This window comes from Heptranchias perlo, chromosome 4 (assembly GCF_035084215.1).
Source record: "Heptranchias perlo isolate sHepPer1 chromosome 4, sHepPer1.hap1, whole genome shotgun sequence".
Lineage (NCBI taxonomy): Eukaryota > Metazoa > Chordata > Chondrichthyes > Hexanchiformes > Hexanchidae > Heptranchias > Heptranchias perlo.
Genome location: NC_090328.1, coordinates 87,803,819 through 87,824,428, shown reverse-complemented (window position 1 = coordinate 87,824,428; position 20,610 = coordinate 87,803,819). Strand labels below are relative to the sequence as shown.

Genomic DNA, 20,610 nt, shown 5'->3' with positions numbered 1-20,610 from the left:
GCGACTTGACTTTGGCTATGAAGGGAGTTATGTTTATTGTGGAACAAACTTTAATGCACTATAGATACATGGAAACAATTACAGCAAATATACACTTGATAAAGTACCACATAATAGACTTGTTAGCAAAATTCAAGCCCATGGGATTAAAGGGACAGAGGCAGCATGGATACAAAATTGGCTAAGGGACAGAAAGCAGAGTGTAGTGGTGAATGGTTGTTTTTCAGACTGGAGGGAAGTATACAGTGGTGTCCCCCAGGGGTCGATATAAGGACCACTGATCGTTTTGATATAGCTTAATGACCTGGACTTGGGTATACAAGGTATAATTTCAAAGTTTGCAGATGACACGAAACTCGGAAATGTAGTAAACAGTGTGGAGTTTAGTAATAGACTTCAGGAGGACATAGACAGACTGGTGAAATGGGCAGACACATGGCAGTTGAAATTTAACACAGAAGTGTGGAATGATACGATACATTTTGGTAGGAAGAATGAGGAGAGGCAATATAAACTAAATGGTACAGTTTTAAAGGGAGTGTAGGAACAGAGAGACCTGGGGGTGTATGTAAACAAATCTTTGAAGGTGGCAGAACAAGTTGAAAAGGATGTTAAGAAAGCACATGGGATCCTTAGCTTTATTAATAGAGGCATAGAGTACAAAAGCAAGGAAGTTATGTTAAATCTTTATAAAACACAGGTTAGGCTTCAGCTGGAGTAGTGTGCTCAATTCTGGGCACTACACTTTAGGAAGGATGTCAAGGCCTTAGAGAGGGTGCAGAAGAGATTTACTAGAATGGTACAAGGGATGAGGGACTTCAGTTATTTGGAGAGATGGAGAAGCTGGGGTGTTCAAGAGTAGAGAAGGTTAAGAGGAGATTTGACAGAGGTGTTCATGAACGATTTTGATAGAGTAAATAAGGAGAAACTGTTTCCAGTGGCAAAGGGGTTGGTAACCAGAGGACATAGAATTACGGTGATTGGCAAAAGAAACAGAGGCAACATGAGGAAACAATGCAGCGAGTTATGATGATCTGGAATGCACTGCCTGAAAGGGTGGTGGAAGCAGATTCAATAGTAACTTTCAAAAGGGAATTGGATGAATACTTGAAGGGAAAAAATTTACAGGGCTATGGGGAAAGAACAGGAGAGTGAGGCTAATTGGATAGCTCTACCTAAGAGCTGGCACAGGTACAATGGGCCGAATGGCCGCCTTCTGTGCTGTGTCACTTGATGAAATGAACAAATCATCAGGTTTGTTACTTTATCCACATAGTAAAGGAAGAAAGTGGAACTCAATTTGTAATATAACTAAGGTGATCAAGTGACTGTTCACACATCTTAATTGCTTAGTTCAAATAACTGTTAGAAGAAATGTGGAAATCTAAGCACATGGATCGAAACATTGAGTCCGTCCCTCTCTCCTGGATTCCAACCAGGTGGCAACTACATTCAATTATAAACAGTGTTCTTGGTTATGCGCTTAAAATATATATTGCACTACGCAGCCAGGAATATACAACTAACTAAACTTGAACTATACCAAGTAGTTGCAGGTGTTTTTTTTGGAGAGATGTAGTGCAAGGAAGCCACCAACTGAAAGTTATCAAAACCCCAGCTTCCACTGTAACAGCAATTTCTTGAATAGTAACAGGAGCTGTAGCTTGCAATATTTCTCAAAGGGGAGGGTGGGGATTGAGGGGAATAGCTACAAATGAAATACAACATGCAAAGTTCAATATTAATGTACTGAACTCAGTTTGACCTTAACTCAAGCAGATGAACCAAGCCTTATTTTACATGTTAGACTATCTACATTTGCATGTCAGTTTGGCTCCGTGGTAGCATGCTCATCCTTGCATTAGGTTCTGTTAAAGATGTGGTCCTTTGAATGAGATGAGATGTTAAACTGAGACCCCATCTGGCTGTTCTACTGATTTAGTACAAATTAAAGATCATAGCATTATTCGTAGAAGCAGCGAGGAGTTCTCCCAGTATCTTGGCCAACACAAATTAATTGTCTAGTCATTCATCCCATTGCTGAATACGGGATCTTATTGTGGTGCACCATGTAACAGCATTTACTGCACTTCAATGATTCATTGTATCTGAATTATTTTAAGACATGTGTTACGGTGCTGCATCAAATAAAGTCTGTGTTTCTTTGGCCCTTCTCATGTCAAAAGGGATGAAAAAGTATCTGAGTCTCTTTTTAAAAAAACTGCCTGGCAAGTAGTCAGGCCACCTTACTCTTTACTGTATACAAGATTTCATTCTGGACTGCACTTTATGTTCCTTGCCTGAAGGGGGCACCATTGAGACACCAAGAGCACAAAATAATAAAAACAGTAAAGCTCCCTGATGCTTCAATTACTAAAAACAGCAAGAAGCTGATCCATATTAGATCAGAATGAGAGGTTGAATGGCTGGTCTGTGCGTAATTAAATCTCAGCCAGGAAATCAGCAAAGACACTATAATCCCATCCCCATCCCTGCATTGGCTGCCAATCCCCTAATATATTCAATTTAAAACCTCATCTCATCTTCAAATCCTTTCATGGCCTCGCCCCACTTTATCTCTGCAACCTCTTTCAGTCTTGTATCCTCTCCCATAAGTTTCAGTCCTCCAACTCTGGCATTTAGTTCTTCCCCTACTCCCTTTCCCCACGCCACCACTGGAGGCACAGGCTTCAGCAGCCTCAGCCCAACTTTCTCAAACTCCCTCCCTTAATCCATCTGCATCCTCTTTCCACCTTTGAAATCTGAAACGATGGATTTTGACAAGGTTTTAAACTACCACATTCTAATCTCTCCCTCCATGGCTCAGTCTCCATTCCCTTACCTATTCTTACTTAATTCATTTCCCTTCCTCTTCTGCTGCCTCCTCCACCTCCCCACTCATTCCGCCCCCACCTCCCCCACCCCCATAAAACACCTTGGAATGTTTTCGAAGCTCTTACTCTTGTTGTAGCAGTAGCTGTAGTAGTAGTAATTCAACGCTTCTTTTTAAGCCACAGGGAAATAATTCACCCACTTAATTATTTTATTAAAAAAAAGAAAATGCTGGAAACACTGAGGTCAGGTAGCATTTTCTGTTTTTATTTAAGATTTCCAGCATTCGCAATAATTTACTTTTGTTTTACATATTTTAACAACTCATTTTGTGGATTCCTGTCCTCGCTCTCAGTTTCAATTGCCCCAAACCTCCTTCCCCAAAGTTTGGTATCATCTATAAATTGAACCATCTTCTGAATTCAAGTTGTTAATGCAAATTAGACCATCAATCCATGGTAGATTCCACTCAGCATTTCCTTTCATCCTGGCATCACTTCCCAAATAAGCTTTAGATAGAAGCTTGCCACTTCTTATCCTTTATTCAATTTATTACTCCATCCCTATAAGCTTGAGTAGCAACATTTGTGCTGAACTTTATCAAAAGGCTTCATAGAAGTCTAGGTACATCGTATGATGAGGCTTTCCACACTCTACCTGGATGTCACTTCCTCAGAAAAGTCAAGGACATTGGTCAGGCAGGATCTTCACCGAAGATTTACCAGAATGATACTAGGGATGAGGGACTTGCAGTTATGTGGAGACACTAAAGAAGTTGAGATTGTTCTCAGCACAGAGAAGATTAAGGGGAGATTTAATAGAGGTGTTCAAAATTATGAGGGGTTTTGACAATTGGCAAAAGAAGCAGAGGGAAGATGAGGAGACTTTTTTTAATGTAACAAGTTGTTATGATCTGGAATGCACTGCCTGAAACTTTCAGGGTGATGGGAGCAGAATCAATAGTAACTTTCAAAAGGGAATTAGAAAAGGAAAAAATTGCAGGGCTATGAGGAAAGAGCAGGGGAGTAGGACTAATTGGATAGCTCTTTCAATGAATTGGCACAGGCACAACACATATGATGATATATACCTTTTTGCATTGTATGCAATTTTAAATATCTCAAGTGAAAGTTTGTATGTAATACTGAATATAATACAAGACATAAAAGATGACCATCACTCATATTACATTCCGTAAAAAAAATTAAGTCCGTACCTTTTTATCTTTCTCAGAACCATCTGTTAAAAGAATTCCCTTGGCTTGCATGTGACGGTACAGAACCTTCTGCAGAGAAGACATGTCACATTTGATGACGTACTCAACCTAAAAATCAAATTTAATTTGTTGTTACATGAACAAAATGCAAAAAAAATCAAAACAAATTTGAATAGACAAAAAAGATCTACAAATACCAGTGTTAAGTGAAAGCTCTGTATATTTATATTATATTTATATTTTAAAAATGCTGGTGCTAGCAGTTTAAAAGGTACATCTAAAATCTAGAATTAAGTCTCTATTCCCTCTACAAGGCAAGAGATTTTGTATCTTCTTTGTAATGCATGAAGTAGTAGAATAAAATTTGAATGCTGGTCTATATTTCAATCATTTGTAATTAGGGCAAGTGATTAGACATGGCAAAAAAAATTCCTGAAAAAAAAAAATCAGGGTAGCTGGAGCACATATGGGCATTTAAACATAATACCCCAATACTCCTTTAGCCTGTTAATACACAGTGAATGACAGTGGTTTAGTAGCCGATATTTAAACTTGGTCTTGTTAGGCATCATTGGCCAGGCAGTGGATAAATGGATGACTAGTTATCTTCATAGGAACAGGATTATCAATAATATGATCAACCAGAAACCTTTTCATCCCCTGGGGACTGGGGGGGTTGGGGTGTAGTGGCCGCAAAAATTAAAAATGACAAATCATTTGGTCTAGATATATTCCAGATATTATTGTATTAAATAAAGCATTTGGGATTTAAAAAAAAAATTCTGCATGGGATGTGGGCGTCGCTGGCAAGGCCAGCATTTATGCTCATTCTTAATTGCCCTTGAGAAGGTGGTGGTGAGCCGCCTTCTTGAACCGCTGCAGTCCGTGTGGCGAAGGTTCTCCCACTGTGCTGTTAGGTGGGGAGTTCCAGGATTTTGACCCAGCGACGATGAAGGAACGGTGATATATTTCCAAGTTAGGATAGTGTGTGACTTGGAGGGGAATGTGCAGGTGGTGGTGCTCCCATGCACCTGCTGCCTTTGCCCTTATAAGTGGTAGAGGTCGCGGGTTTGGGAGGTGCTGTCAAAGAAGCCTTGGAGAGTTGGTGCAGTGCATCCTGTAGATGGTACATACTGCAGCCATGTTGCACTGGTGGTGGAGGGAGTGGATGTTTAAGTGGTGGATGGGGTGCCAATCAAGTGGGCTGCTTTGTCCTGGATGGTGTCGAGCTTCTTGAGTGTTGTTGGAGCTGCACTCATCCAGGCAAGTGGAAAGTATTCCATCACACTCCTGACTTGGGCCTTGTAGATGGTGGAACGGCATTGGAGAGTCAGGAGATGAGTCACTCACTGCCGAATACCCAGCCTCTGACCTGCTCTTGTAGCCACAGTATATATGTGGCTGGTTCAGTTAAGTTTCTGGTCAATGGTGACCCGGCGATGGTAATGCCATTGAATGTCAAGGGGAGCTGATGAGACTCTCTCTTGTTGGAGATGGTCATTGCTTGGCACAAATGTTACTTGCCACTTATCAGCCCAAGCCTGGATGTTGACCAGGTCTTGCTGCATGCGGGCACGGACTGCTTCATTATCTGAGGGGCTGTGAATGGAACTGAACACTGTGCAATCAATGAACAGCCCCACTTCAGATCTTATAATGGAGGGAGGGTCATTGATGAAGCAGCTGAAGATGGTTGGGCATAGGACACTGCCCTGAGAAACTCCTGCAGCGATGTCCTGGGGCTGAGATAATTGGCCTCCAACAACCACTACCATCTTCCTTTGTAAATTTCAAATAAAATCGTTGGACTATAACTTGGTATTGTAAAATTGTTTATAATTGTCAACCCCAGTCCATCACCGGCATCTCCACATCACATCTTCCTTTGTGCTAGGTATGACTCCAGCCACTGGAGAGTTTTCCCCCTGATTCCCATTGACTTCAATTTTACTAGGGCTCCTTGGTGCCACACTCTGTCAAATGCTGTCTTGATGTCAAGGGCAATCACTCTCACCTCACCTCTGGAATTCAGTTCTTTTGTCCATGTTTGGACCAAGGCTTTAAGACCAAGATCTAATCTGGGGGATGCACAAGAGGCCAGAGTTGGAGAAATGTAGAGTTCTCAAGAGGGTTGTAGGGCTGGAGGAGGTTACAGATAGGGAGGGGCAATGCCACAAAGGGATTTAATGCAAGGATGAGAATTTTAAATTTGAGGCAATGTTGACCAGCAAGCACATGGGTATCAGGTGAGTGAGGGATAGGATACGGGCTACATAGTTTTGGATGAGTTGAAGTTTATGGAGGGTGGAGTATGGGAGGCCAGCAAGGAGAGCGTTGGAATAATTAAGCCTGGGAGTGACAAAGCCACGGATGAGAGTTTCGGCAGTAGATAGGGAGCAGCAGAGATGGACAATGTTAGAGTTGGAAATAGGCAGTCTTTATGATTGGGAGGATATGAGGTCAGAAGCTTAGCACAGGGTCAAATAGGATGCCGAGGAATCAAAAGTCTATTTCAACCAGAGTCAGTGGCCGAGGAGGGGAATGGAAATCGGTGGCAAGGGTATGGAGTTTGTGGCGGAGGTCTAAGACAATGGGTTCAGTTATACCGATGTTTAACTGGAGGAAATTGCAGCTCATCTACAACTGGATATTGGAGAAACAGTCTGACAAAACAGAGGCAGTGGAGGGGTACAGAAAGGTGGTGGAGAGGTAGGGGTGGGTGCCATCAGTGTATATGTAGAACCTGATCCAATTTCTTTGGATGTTGTTGCTAAGGGGCAGCATGTAGATGAGGAAGGGGCCATGATAGATCCTTTTGGGACTCCAGAGACAATGGTGCAGGGGCAGGAAGAGAAACCATTGCTGGAGATGCTCTGGCTACGATTGGATAGATAAAAGTGAAGCCAAGCGAGGGCAGTCTCACGGAGTATGACAACAGAGCAGAGCCACTGGGGAAGAATGGTGTGGCCAACCATGTCAAAGGCTGGAAAAATTTGAGTAGATCGAAGAGGGATAGTGTATCAGTCACAGTTGATAATGCCATTTGTGACTTTGATGGGGCCTGTTTCAGTGCTGTGGCAGGGGTGGAAACCTGATAGGAGAGATTCAAACATGGAGTTGTGGGAAAGATGGGCAGGATTTGGGAGGCAACATGGTAAAGAACTTTGGAGGTTGGAGATGTTTGCAAGGACAAATCAAGGAGGCAACTGTAGTAAACAAAACATACGTCAGCAACCTTGTGAATGCTCCATTAAAGCTATTTTCAATTACATGATTATGTCTCTTTGTAAAAAGGAAAAGGTACCAAAGACAGGTGTAAAAGATTTACTTATAAATGACCAATTCTTAGTTTCTCCAAACTTCTACAGAAAATGTTACAACCTTTTCTGGTAACTGGGATTCCACTTCTTTTTTCAGCCTTCTCAGAAGGAAAGGACGCAGCACTTTGTGAAGACGGCGAATGATCAGGATAGTTTCCTCCTCGTTTAGGTCTACCTATAAAACAAACACACACAGATTTGGGTTATTTATCCTCCCTATAGATTGTGGTAAATTTAACTTTTTAAAAAAAGAAAGTTTCACAAAGCACACCCTAGCTTCTTCCATCTGGGGAAAAGAAAAAAGTCCTTAAAAAAAATATACACATTACCCAGTTGAATGGGGCACCATGATATTAGGTGTTGTGTTGCATTAGATTATAAACATTTCAAGGTGGGAGAGATAAGAGAGGCAATTGCCTAGTCTATAAACTTTATTCATATTTTTGTAAACACATTTTTTTTGTTGCTATTAACAAAGCACTCCCTTCATTCAAGAAAATGTATGTGTGTATAAGAGTTATCAAAAAATATTCTGCACTCAAAATCTTTCATTTTTGTTTGGATAAATGCACTGTACAGTGCAGTAAGAACAACACAAACTGGAAGGTCCCAAGTTTGATCCCTGCTCTTTGCTCAGTTAGCTGATCTCATCTGGGATACTATAATTAGTTTCAGCACCCTAGCCTTGGGTGAAGGAAGGGGAGGTATGTAAATTTTAAAAATCAGCAAAGGTTCCAATTTCTAATGGTTATCCCCTCTGTGGACATCGGATGAAACAGGACCAGATTCAGCTTTGTTTCCCCATAGTCAAATACCCCAATGCTAACTGGACTCTTACATGGTTAGTTGAGTGAGGTACCGGAGGGCAGCCGGCATCTGTAGAATCGTATTCAACCAAGATTCAGCATTTTCAGGAAAGGCGAGGAAAGAAAAAGTGTGTGTTAAAAGACCTGCCAAATTCTGATTCTATCCACCCTCTGCTTGAAAGAACTTCATGATTCAGATCATCCTGATTGAGTTCCCCATTTCTTCCACAACAAAATTGTCATCTTTAAGTGATTTCATTAAACTTCCTCATTTTTAATCCCATAAACCATAGTAGGCATGTACTTATTCAACAAGTTTATTAAACTGAAGACAGTGTGTGAAACACTTAGGTTCATTTAACCAATCTTTACTATACTTCCCCACCACTTCCCCCACCTCCTTTTCACTTCAGAAATTGAAGTGCAGTAAAAGTGTTATTACTGTAGCAGTTGATTTCAAAACAGAAAAAAGGAGTCTATTTGCTCCTGGAATCATATAGCAATTTTCCAATGCAGAGAAAAATCACATCACTTACACAGTTGTGCTGTTTTTTATCAGAAAATAAAAAGATAGTTTATAAGGATAGACTACGAGCGTGCAGTATAATTCAGTCGAATCTTTCTTGAATGTTTATGTTCCTTAAAGCTGTATTTTAAAACTTTAAACGCAACTGTAAAACACAAGTGGCATGATCTTTATTTACCCTTTCTCCAGTCATGGCAAATGGAGCATTAAACCACTGTTCAAAGGTGTTGCAGCTTTTGAAGATAGTAGGCAAAAGAAAGTTGAGAAGGGCCCAGAGTTCAGGAAGTTTGTTTTGCAGTGGAGTCCCGGTCAAGAGGACCCGACGGGGTGCAACATAATGAGTGTTCAACACCTGGGTCAGCTTACAATGGTGATTCTTCATACGATGACCTTCATCTACAATCATGTATTTCCATCGAAGCTGCAAAATAAAGGGGACATCTGGTGAATCAAAACATCTGCCACATAAATTCTACCAAGGATGAATTATGTTACCGAGAACGTCTAAAGATAAAAGGAAAAACGGTACAACAGATGAACTCACTGGCAAAATTTTAATCTAGTTACTCTTATTTTTCCTCTTACAACCAATGACCAACTGATTAAATAAAATTATAAAATTTGTTAGGAATCCTTATTCTTCTTTTCTTCACCCCAATTTCCTAGTCAATGAGTAGTCTATGATGCATACAATTTTAAAACTGATTGAGTTTACCAAGTTTGGGAGCTTATCACTAGCAAAGAGAATTAATTTTAAAGTTGATAAAAATTTGGAATTAAGGTTAATTTCCCTTAATCTGACAGTCGCTACCATATCGACTCAAAAATAGCTTAAGATACCCTACTATTAAAAACAAAATCGAATCTGGTTAATAAAGTTTGTCCAATATGTAGAAATCCGCCTTACCTTAGCAAGCACATGTTTGTCCTTAATGATGTATTCATATGTGGTTAAAAGAACATTGAATTTTCCACTGCGCATCTGCGGAATAAATGATCGGCGAAGAGCTGGCGTACCCTTAGACATAATGAGAGTTACGTTATCACAATACACCAGTGAGTATTTACCAGTCTTTCTACTAAAAGCTGTCACATTTATATAGTACACAGAAACTGTGCAGTTAGTACAAAAATACAACATATATTGCCAGCTGCAATAATACTAAGTTACCTTGCATTAATTGGTTTCCTTAGAAAAAAAAAATCACATTGATTGTTTCTTAAGAAAACTTTAGATACAACTTTCCAGTTAAACTGTTCCATTATGTTTTCTCATTGTAGTTCAGCCCACATTTATTAGTAGGATTTCTTCCTAGTGCCATGCCAGGGCTCAATCTGTTCACTACAAAATGTAAAAAAACTAATGTATAACTTATTTGTTTTTAAAAATGCCAGTTCTCGAATGATTGCATTGCTCAAACAAATGTAAATTCCAGTTTTTAAGGTTTTAATTAAAATTAAAAAACACATCTTGACAAATAGGTCAGCCCAAAACTGCGCATAGTTCCTCTTCCATTCTTTGTACTAGTTACTTTTATTCCAAAGCCCGTGGGTTGTCTAAACATAGACACTTTCTTCTCTTTAATAAGGAATGCAAAAATACCAGAAATCATTATGCAAAGCATACTGCAACTGAACTCCAAACTAGTGATAAATGTGCAAGTTAATTAACCAGTTAACTGGTGTAAAAATACTTAAGCTACCAATCACAGGAACAATACCTTACATAGCACTTTTAACACGATTATATGGTATATCTAGCCCAATCATGTGTAAGCAAGAGTCATACATTCACTGCTGCCTACAATGACATCCTCCCCTTGTGTTATTGCAAACTGTTAAGTTGAAACAACACCACTGTGCTCTAAATTCGTGCTCTTAAAATTCAACACGAATCGTGTATTGCCATGCAGCTCTTTGTTTTCCTCCAATTAACCTATATTTTTATTTGGATCTGGAAAGAAGCAGTTAACATTCATCTGAAAATGCAAAATCACACTATAGGATTAACTGAGAAGAAAATTACTATAAAATTTGTATAACGAACTGCAAGCAACAGGAAAATCACAGTACTTTTTCTATACCAAAGACAAAAAAAAACTAACCTTGTAAGAAATCTTCACAACAGATGGGGCCCACTTATCAAACTCATATACCCAGTTGGACAAAGTTCTATAAGGGAGAGAACAAAAGTCTAACTTATTAGTACTTCCTAAACACAGCTACTCAATTTCTAAACATTACAAAAAGTTCAAATTAGAAACAAGCTTTAAATCATCAGCCACTTCTCATCAGAAGTCACAATGACTATTCATTTATTGTTCTTCTGGCATTTCAAGGATTTAGGTGTTGCAAAGTTATATGCACACCACCATTTGATTATTATAATGTGATAAGGAACATCCCCAAATTCAGAACCAAACACTGAAAGTTAGACTGATAAACGCACATGGGATTTGAGCTTCATGCTGAGCAATTAGTTTGAATATGCTCGTAATTTTTTTTTGTGTTTCAAACTGAGCAATTTTCAATGAAAATTGTTCGCAGAATACTCAGGAACTTTATTTGTTCAGTGGCAAACAAGCCCATGTGCACATACAATGAGATCAAAACTGAAGAACCAGCTGCGTGCTTAACAATACAAGACAGCTGGATGTCAAAAAGGCAACCAACTAACTATGTCCGCTAATAGCAGCACTACAGGGGCCAAAGACTGCACGACTAAATATCAATTTGTTAGGTACAACATGTAAGGAATGCTCCATATATTAATTTTGGGAAAAGAACTGTGCAACTGTGAGCCAAGAAAGTGGGTTGTGCTTTCATAGAGATAAGGCCTTAGAGTTCTTAATGTAAAATGTATCTGTTCTCACAAGTTTTTAAAACTTCCTAATAATTTGTTGTATTTTCAATTCTATATGCAAGCCATGCAAGAATATTTTCAAAATCCTCAGAACTAGTAGTTTTACAACAAAACCTAGTGTTAGTTTTCATGCTTGACAACTTACTTATTTTATTTATGTAAAATAGTCTAATATCCTTATTTATCATGCTATCTACATTCTGAACCTGCTCTTGCAGCAAGTGTCGATAGGGGTGGTCCAATTCAGCTTCTGGTTAATGTGACCCCCACGATGTTGATTGAGAGACTGGGTGATGGCTTACGGTCAAGGGGAGATGGCTGGGCTTTTGCTTGCTTGAAATGGTCATTACCTAACACGTATGTGGCACAAATGTTAATTGCCACTTGTCAGTCCAAGACTGGATTTTATGGTTGGACGTAGGCTGGCATGAGCTGCTTCATTATCAGAGAAGTTGTGAATGGAGCTGAACACTGCAGAATTATGAGCAAACAACCCCACTTCTGACCCGATCACAGAGGGAAGGTCTGGCATCCATGCTTGGATCAAGGTTATGATGAGATGTGGAGCTGAGTGGTTCTGGCGGAACCGAACTGAGCATTGAAGAGCAGATTATGATGGGCAGATGATGCTTGATGGCAGTACCAGAAGGTGACCTCCTTCCATCACTTTAATAATGATTGGGAGGTGGCCGATAGGGCAGTAATTGGCTACATTAGATTTATCTTGGATTTTACGGATAGGACATGCTTGAGCAATCTTCTGCATTTTTGGGTAAATACCAGTGTGTTGGCTATAGTGAACAACCTGACTAGGGGAGCGACTAGCTCTGGCACACAGGCCTTCATCACTACATAACGGATGGTTCCATTCATGAGGACATCTCAAGAAATTATTTTCTGACATGCAACCAGCTACGTAGATAAACACAGCCACAAATTTGCACACAGCCTTGGTCCCACAAACCGCAAACAAAATGAATGACCAATTAATTTGTTTTTTGATGGCATTTGTTTAGGGATGACTGTTGGCCAGGACACCAGAAGAACGCTGTGCTCCTCTTCAAAAAGTGCCATGAGGTCCTTTACATTCCTACATTACAACAGTGACTACATTTCAAAAATATTTTATTGGCTGTAAAGTGCTTTAGGACACTCGGTGGATGTGAAAGGCACTATATAAATACAAATCTTTCTTTTTAAAAAAAAAATTGAACCATAACAGGCAGACTGGCCCTCAGTTTAATGTCACACTGAAAAGACAGCACCCATAACAATACAACACACTCTTAGTACTGTATTGAAATGTCATCTTAGATTATATGCCTAAATCTTGACCCAGAACCTTCTGGCACAGATGTATGGGTGCATTGTGAATATTCTAGTCTTATGCCGTTTTTATATTGCCATTACGGCATTGGGAGAGCTCAAGCAGGCAACCTATTTAACATTTTCCTAGTAGTGTGCTCCTGGTTCCAATAGCTAGAGAAGTCTTTGTTTGGTGCTAACTTCAGAGGCAGCACTCAGGACATAGTCATATGTCAAGTCTCCTTTACACTGCAAAAGGCCACTAGTGGCATTCTGGCAAAGTAAAATCCACTTAAATGACCCATGGCAGCGGATACACATTAAGGACCTAATGAAAATACTAACAATAGAAAATCAGCAAGGAGTTTACAAGCATATTAAAAAAGTAAAATTGTTAACGGTGGAGAAGGGGGGGGGGGGGGGGGGGGAGGGAGGACAGATAGGGAATGAAGGGAACAATGTAGCTGTGATGGATGAAGATATGACAGATTTTGCATCAGTTTTCACATATGGTGGAAGGGAAAATGTGTCCGGGTTTGGTCCCCAGACATAGTGGATGATGTAGAGGCTTTGGAAAATGTAATATAAATAAGTCCTGGGCTAATTTTGGTGGCATAAAGGGGTTAGAAATGCATGGCTTAATCAGAAAGGATTTGCAAATCACCTTTGACAAATTTAGAAGTTTTTTTTGAAGAAGTGATCAATTGGATACATAAATGGAATGCAGTAAATGTCATATATATGGATTTTCAGTATTCAATAAGATGTTTTATATGAGGGTACTTACAAAAATTCAAGCTTGTGGCTTTAAGAGGAAATGTAGCTGCATGGATAGAAAGTTAGGTGATGGACAGAGTACAAGGGGTTATGGCTGAAAGCTGTTGCTTAGATTGAAGAAGAGTCAGAAGTGGTGTATGTCTGGGATCACTGCTAGGTTCAGTACTTACAGATGTTGTTGTCTAGGACAAAAGTAGCATGATATCAAACTTAGGATGCTTGGCAAACACCAAGGAGAACTGTAAAAGGCATCAGCAGAACACACAGATTAATGGAATGGACAGACAGGTAGCAGATGTAATTTAATGTGGAGAAATAGCAGGCAATACATTTTAGGATGTAGAAGGAGGAATGGAAACATTCAATGGAAAGGCAGTGAAGGATGTGAATGAATAGAGAAAGCTAAGGGTTCAAATTCATAATTTCATGGAAGTGTGAGTGCAAGCAGATAAAAAGGTCAATAGCATTTTGGCTTTTATAACTAGGAGCATAAAGTAAAGAGATGATGATTTGGTACAAGGCAATGGTTATGTCACAGTTAGAATACTGTGTATAGTTTTGGTGGCCCATTTTTCCCAGGCAGGGAATAAGTCTGACAGTTTCACCGGGAAGAGAAAAACTAGTTGAAAGTCGATCATTTCCCATAATACTCAAGCGTAACTTCTGACAAATTGATCAAAAGTATGAATCAGCTCACACTTGCACAAAAATAAAGGTTTAAAGCACAAAGATTTAAGCAGTCTTACGAGAGGGGCACAATTATGAGATAGGGTCCGTTGAGTCTCTTGTGTTCCATCAGGTAAGTGATGAGCCCAATAGTCTGGATCGTCTTTCCAAGTCCCATCTCATCAGCCAGAATTCCATTCAGATTGTTATTGTAAAGAGAAACCAGCCACTCTAGCCCTTGAATCTAAAGGTTGCAGTAAAAGAAGAAAACTTATTTATTAAATCAAAAGCAAAATACTGCAGATGCTGGAAATCTGAAATAAAAACAGAAAATGCTGAAAATACTCAGCAAGTCAGGCAGCATCTGTGGAAAAAGAAACAGAGTTAATGTTTCAGGTCGATGACCCCTCATCAGAAACTTATTTACTATATAGGACTTGGGATACAACTAGATTTTCTTTTCAACTTTAATCAGATATATTATACTTCTGCTCATGTCCATAGCAATGTTTAAAAGTGGCTTGTGATCAACAGCACATGGATCTTGCCCAAACATTTACTTGTAAATCTCTCATGCCAATCTATAATTACCAGTTTTTTTTTTTGCGGGCCATAAAAACCAACACAACTTTGCAAAACTGCAGTTTGCTTCGCAGACATCCAGAATTTGAATATTTGTTTTAAACTGAATTTAAAAAGTTTAAGAAATGGGATGAAATTTCTCACTCCCCCCCACCTCCTCCCCCACACACAAAACGAGAAAACAATTAATTCTTCTGATCTCTCTCCCTCAACCTCTAGGGCTTCCAGTCCATAGCCCCTTTCAACCAGTATCTGCATGACATTCAAACGCTGTAGATTTTTCTGACCATCGCAATGCCAATCTATGATAAACTGAATCAAGATATAAAGATAACAAGTATTTCAATTCCACTTGTACTTGAAAAAGGATAGACATTCTGTAAGTAAGTTAAGAATGGACAAATCTCATCAAAAGCATGGGTTTTGCATTCTTAACCATTACACTACAAATGTTTGCAACACATATAGAGCTGTTAAATTATGAAAGAATGGAGCTTTATATTCTAAAAACTTTAATAGGATCCAGAAAACTATGGAACCACTTCAAGTTGGTTAATTCTAAGTTATAAAATAATATTCTAATGTTGTATCTTTATTATAGGTAAAATGGGAGATGTGCACAGTATTGGAGTAAATACTATACTGCTGACTGCTTTTCCTCAATTTTCATCTCCCTGACAATGCTGAATTTTGTTGCAATACAGTTGCGAGACTTGTACAGTAGTCTCATGTCTTGCTCAAATGGCTATTGTTCATGTGTTGGCCTAAACAATAAGTGCCAACAGGTTATTCAAGCCTGGAGGGCATTATCCCTTTTCTCAAACATCCAATTTCTAATGAGGGTTACTAGTAGCAGAATATTTGCTGCATCCTTTTTATTTACGAACATACGAATTAAAAGCAGGAGTTGGCCATTCGGCCCCTCGAGCCTGCTCTGCCATTTGATAGGATCATGGCTGATCTGATTGTGACCTCAATCAGATCAGCCCTACTTTCCTGTCTACCTACTATAACCTTTGACTCCCTTGTTAATCAGGAATCTATCTAACTCAGCCTTAAAAATATTCAATGACCCTGCCTCCACCGCTCTCTGGGGAAGGGAGTTCCACAGACTCATGAACCTCAGAGAAAAAATTTCTCCTCATCTCCGTCTTAAATGGGAGACCACTTGTTTTTAAATTATGGCCCCTAGTTCTAGTCTCTCCCACAAGGGGAAACATCCTCTCAGCATCTACCACTTCTAGTCCCCTCAGGATCTTGTAGGTTTCAATAAGATCACCTCTCAGTCTTCTGAACTCCAATGTATACAGGCTCAACTTGTCGAACCTTTCATCATAAGATAACGCCCTCATCCCAGGAATCAGTCGCGTGAACCTTCTCTGAACCACCTCTAAAGCAATTATGTCCTTTCTTAAATAAGGAGACCAAAACTGCACACAGTATTCCAGATGTGGTCTCACCAATGCCCTGTACAACTGTAGCAAAACATCTCTACTTTTATATCATTCCCCTTGCAATAAATGACAACATTCCATTTGCCTTCCTAATCACTTGCTGTACCTGCATACTAACATTTTGTGATTCATGTACTAGGACACCCAGATCCCTCTGTACCTCAGAGTTCTGCAATCTCTCTCCATTTAAATATACTGTTTTTCTATTCCTCCTGCCAAAGTGGACAAGTTCACATTTTCCCACATTATACTCCACCTGTCAAATTTTTGCCCTCTCACTCAACCGATCTATAGCCCTTTGCAGACTCCCCATGTCCTCTTCACAACTTACTTTCCTACCTACCATTGTGTCATCAGCAAATTTAGCAACCATACATTCGGTCCCTTCATCCAAGTCATTGATACAGATTGTAAATAGTTGAGGCCCAAGCACTTATCCCTGTGGCACTCCACTCGTTACATCTCACCAACCTGAAAATGACCCATTTATGCCTACTCTCTGTTTCCTGTTAGCTAACCAACCCTTTATCCATGCTAATATGTTACCCCCTACACCATGAGCTCTTATTTTGTGTAGTAGCCTTTGATATGGCACCTTGTCAAAAGCCAAGGGAATGCACATTTAATTTGAAAAATAAAACTGGATTAATTATAATTGGAGATCAAAACTTCCAACATATTAAGTGTTAGAATTATTCATACATAATCAGAGTATTTCCATCTCTGTGCTTACCTGGTACTGCTTAAGTGATCCATTGATCAGGAAAGAGGATTGTTTGTCTATCCTCTCCGTGACTGCATGAGCCACTGCATAATAGGACTGGGAACCTTTCATTCCTGCTCGCATGCTGTATTCGTCATCAACATCTTGTTTAGCACATCTAAAATCAAAAAGGGACAGTGATAACAATCATTCCTGACCACTAAAGCAAAAAATCCTTTAAAAATAACCAGATTATATTAATGAGGACATGCAGAACCAGTGTTCCCACTCAAGTAAAATAAAGCAAATTCAACATCTGCATAAACCTGAACAGAGCAAAAAATAATTATTAATTTTTTGTTGGCAGTCACAATTGTCTATTATGCCAGTGTCATTTTCTCATTATATATGCAAAAAAAAATCTTACCCTTAAAACATACGAACATACGAATTAAGAGCAGGAGTAGGCCATTCGGCCCCCCGAGCCTGCTCTGCCATTTGATAAGATCGTGGCTGATCTGATTGTGACTTGAACCCTACTTTCCCATCTATCTACTATAACCTTTGACTCCCTTGTTAATCAGGAATCTATCTAACTCAACCTTAAAGATAAAGGCCCCGAAATGCTGGGGGTTTCTACCATTACGTTGGTGGGAAACCAGTGGAACCAAGGAAATGCAGGAGCCCAGTTATATCAGGACTCTACCAGTTTCCACAAATGATAGCCACAGGTGGGGACTTTCGCAGCCAGGAGTTCCCACTACTGAACCTGTATCAGGACCAGACATTTCAAAAGTAGCCAGTACACTGAGAGGTGAAGTATGCAGCCTTCACAAAGGCATATGTATGCCCAACTGATGGGATTCTAACCTTAAAAGGACTTTTTTGGAAAAAAAAATTGCTTCCAGGACTGGGAGGAGGGGCTGACCCGAGCTGTGGCAGTATCCAGTGTCAAGTGAAGGCAGAGGCCCCTAGGCTACCCGATCTCTACAGGCAGGCTGCTGTCCAAGTGCTCTGGCACGAGGCAAAAGAAGTATTCCAAGTAGCACTACCAACCCATTGATCTGACATTTGTCAGTGTTGTAAGATATTGACAGGCACAATCCCAGCGCAGCCACTAGGATAGCTGTCTGTGGAATTTTGCAGCCAAAGTGTGTATATAGGGACTAGGATCAGCCAGGAACAAACTCTCACTATCATAGTTCTATCTATTAAACCTTTCCTCATAAATGTTGATACTACAGGGAGGGTCAGGGGTGGGAAGAGAGGCTTTTTTATTAATGTGCAATACAGTACAGGAGTTTTTTTCATTCTCCGCACCGACATCTCTCAACCACCAACTCTGGGGGTATCCTTCCAAAGTATACAAATAGTGCCCAAATCAGTAGCAGAGGTGGAGAAGAAGAACTTGCATTTATATAGCACCTTTAACAATGAAAAACATTCTAAGGTGCTTCACAGAAGTGTAATCAGACAAAATATATGCCAAGCCAAAGAAGGAGATATTAGGAGGGGACACCAAAAGCTTGGTTAAAGAAGTGGGTTTTAAGAAGGATCTTAAAAGGAGGGGGAGTTTGAGAGGCAGAGGTGTACTGAAAGGGAATTCCAGAGCATGAGGTCCAGGCAACTGAAACGTATGGCCATCAGTGGTGGGCCAAAGGGAGGGATCGAATGCCACAGTCAGAGGAAGAGTGTTTTTTTTTTGGGGGGGGGGGGTGTAGGGAGCCACGAAGGAATTCAAACACAAATATGAGAATTTTAAATTGGAGGCGTTGCAGAACCAGGAACCAATGTAGGTCAGCCAGGACAGGAGTGATAGGTGAGCAGGATCTGGTGCAAGATAGGATATGAGCAGCAGAGTTCTGGGTGAGCTGAGTTTACACAGGGTGGGGAATGAAAGGTCGAGCAGGAGAGTATTGTAATAGTCAAGTCTGGAGGTGACAAATGCACGGATGATGGTTTTAGTGGCAAATGTGCTGAGGCAAGGGCAGAGGCGGTCTTTATGATGAAGATAATGGATCACAAGCTCAGCTTGGGGTTGCATAGAACAGCGAGACTGCGAACAGTCTGGGTAAGCCTGAAAACGGTTGGGAAGGGAGACGAAATCGATGGCAAGGCTACGGAGTTTGTGTCCGGAATTGAAGATGATGGCTTCAGTCTTACCAATGTTTAACCAGAGGAAATTGTGGCTCACTCACAACTGGATATTGCACAAGAAGTCTGACAACAGAGAGGCAGTGGAGGAGTAGAGAAATAGAGAAAGATAGTGAGGAGGTAGAGTTGGGTGTCATCAACAAACATGTGGGAGCTGACCCCATGTCTGCAGATGATGTTGCCAAGGGATGAAATGTAGATGAGGAAGAGGAGGAGGCCAAGGATAGATCACTGGGAGACTTGAGTTAACTCTGGGGGGGGGGGGGGGGGGGAAACGGGAATAGAAGCCATTGCTGATGATGCTCTGGCTACGATTGGATAGATGAGTGGAACCTAGCAAGGGCAATCCCGCTGAGCTGGACAATGGAGGATGGTGTGGTCGAATGTTTCAAAAGCTGGAGAGAGGTCGAGGAAGGATAATGCATCATTGTCAGTCAAGGGATGTCATTTCGGATTTCTGTTAGGACCGTTTTGGTGCAGTGGCAGGGACAGAAACCTACTAAGGTGCCAACTTAGTACAAATTTTTCCCATTTTAGACATTTCTGGATCAATATCTTGAACTAGCCTTGGATGCTCAAGTTTCTTAACATAACAGCTCCCCAACAGCAACCATAAAAAAGTTAAAAAGTGACTTTTACCCAGTTTCAGGGTATGACATGGAGTGTTTTCTTTTGAAGATGGGGTAAAAAAGTCAGAACAAGCTTCTACTGGCAGTACACGTCCCTTCATTATCCTCCTTTTAAGGCGTTGTCATATAATCGCTATGCATATATACCTTGTACGTCTCTGGTTATATGACAATTAAGTGAGCAAGTGCTATTCACTGAATATTATTTTGTATGTCTTGATAAATTGACTCTAATCAATAAGAACATCTCGTGTGCTCCCCTCCAATTAATCAGCAAAATAACATCCCTTGTATTAGAAATATATAGATAAACAGCGAATGCTGGAGGTAGAATCATAGAAAGTTATGGCACAGGAGGCCTTTCGGCCCATCGTATCCGTGCCGGCCGAAAAAGAGCCATCCAGCTTAATCCCATTTTCCAGCATTTGGTCCGTAGCCCTACAGGTTACGGCACTTCAAGTGGACATCCCAGTACTTTTTAAACAGGTTGAGGGTTTCGGCCTCTACCACCCTTTTAGGCAGTGAATTCCATACCCCCCCCACCCACTGGGTGAAAAAGTTTCTCCCCAGCTCCCCTCTAATCCTTCTACCAATTATCTCAAAACTATGCCCCCTGGTCACTGACCCCTCTGCTAAGGTAAAGAGGTCCACTCTATCTAGTCCAGTCATAATTTTATATACCTCAATTAAATCTCCCCTCAGCCTCCTTTGTTCCAAAAACCATCCCAGCCTATCCAGTCTTTTCCCATAGCTAAAATTCTCCAGCCCTGGCAACAT

General features: G+C 40.4%; 1 protein-coding gene across 3 annotated transcripts in view; it reads right to left on the bottom strand.

The window, feature by feature from the left end:
* The window catches only part of smarca2 (SWI/SNF related, matrix associated, actin dependent regulator of chromatin, subfamily a, member 2), a 141,182-nt gene that overhangs the window by 59,033 nt on the left and 61,539 nt on the right, over positions 1 to 20,610 (bottom strand). For all 3 annotated transcript variants that reach the window (XM_067983273.1, XM_067983275.1, XM_067983274.1), the window contains exons 15-21: positions 17,081 to 17,228; positions 14,392 to 14,555; positions 10,806 to 10,872; positions 9,608 to 9,718; positions 8,879 to 9,121; positions 7,430 to 7,543; positions 4,049 to 4,156 (exon numbers count right to left, since the gene is read on the bottom strand). In XM_067983273.1, the coding sequence (XP_067839374.1) occupies positions 4,049 to 4,156; positions 7,430 to 7,543; positions 8,879 to 9,121; positions 9,608 to 9,718; positions 10,806 to 10,872; positions 14,392 to 14,555; positions 17,081 to 17,228 (955 nt within the window). The remainder of the gene's footprint in view (positions 1 to 4,048; positions 4,157 to 7,429; positions 7,544 to 8,878; positions 9,122 to 9,607; positions 9,719 to 10,805; positions 10,873 to 14,391; positions 14,556 to 17,080; positions 17,229 to 20,610) is intronic.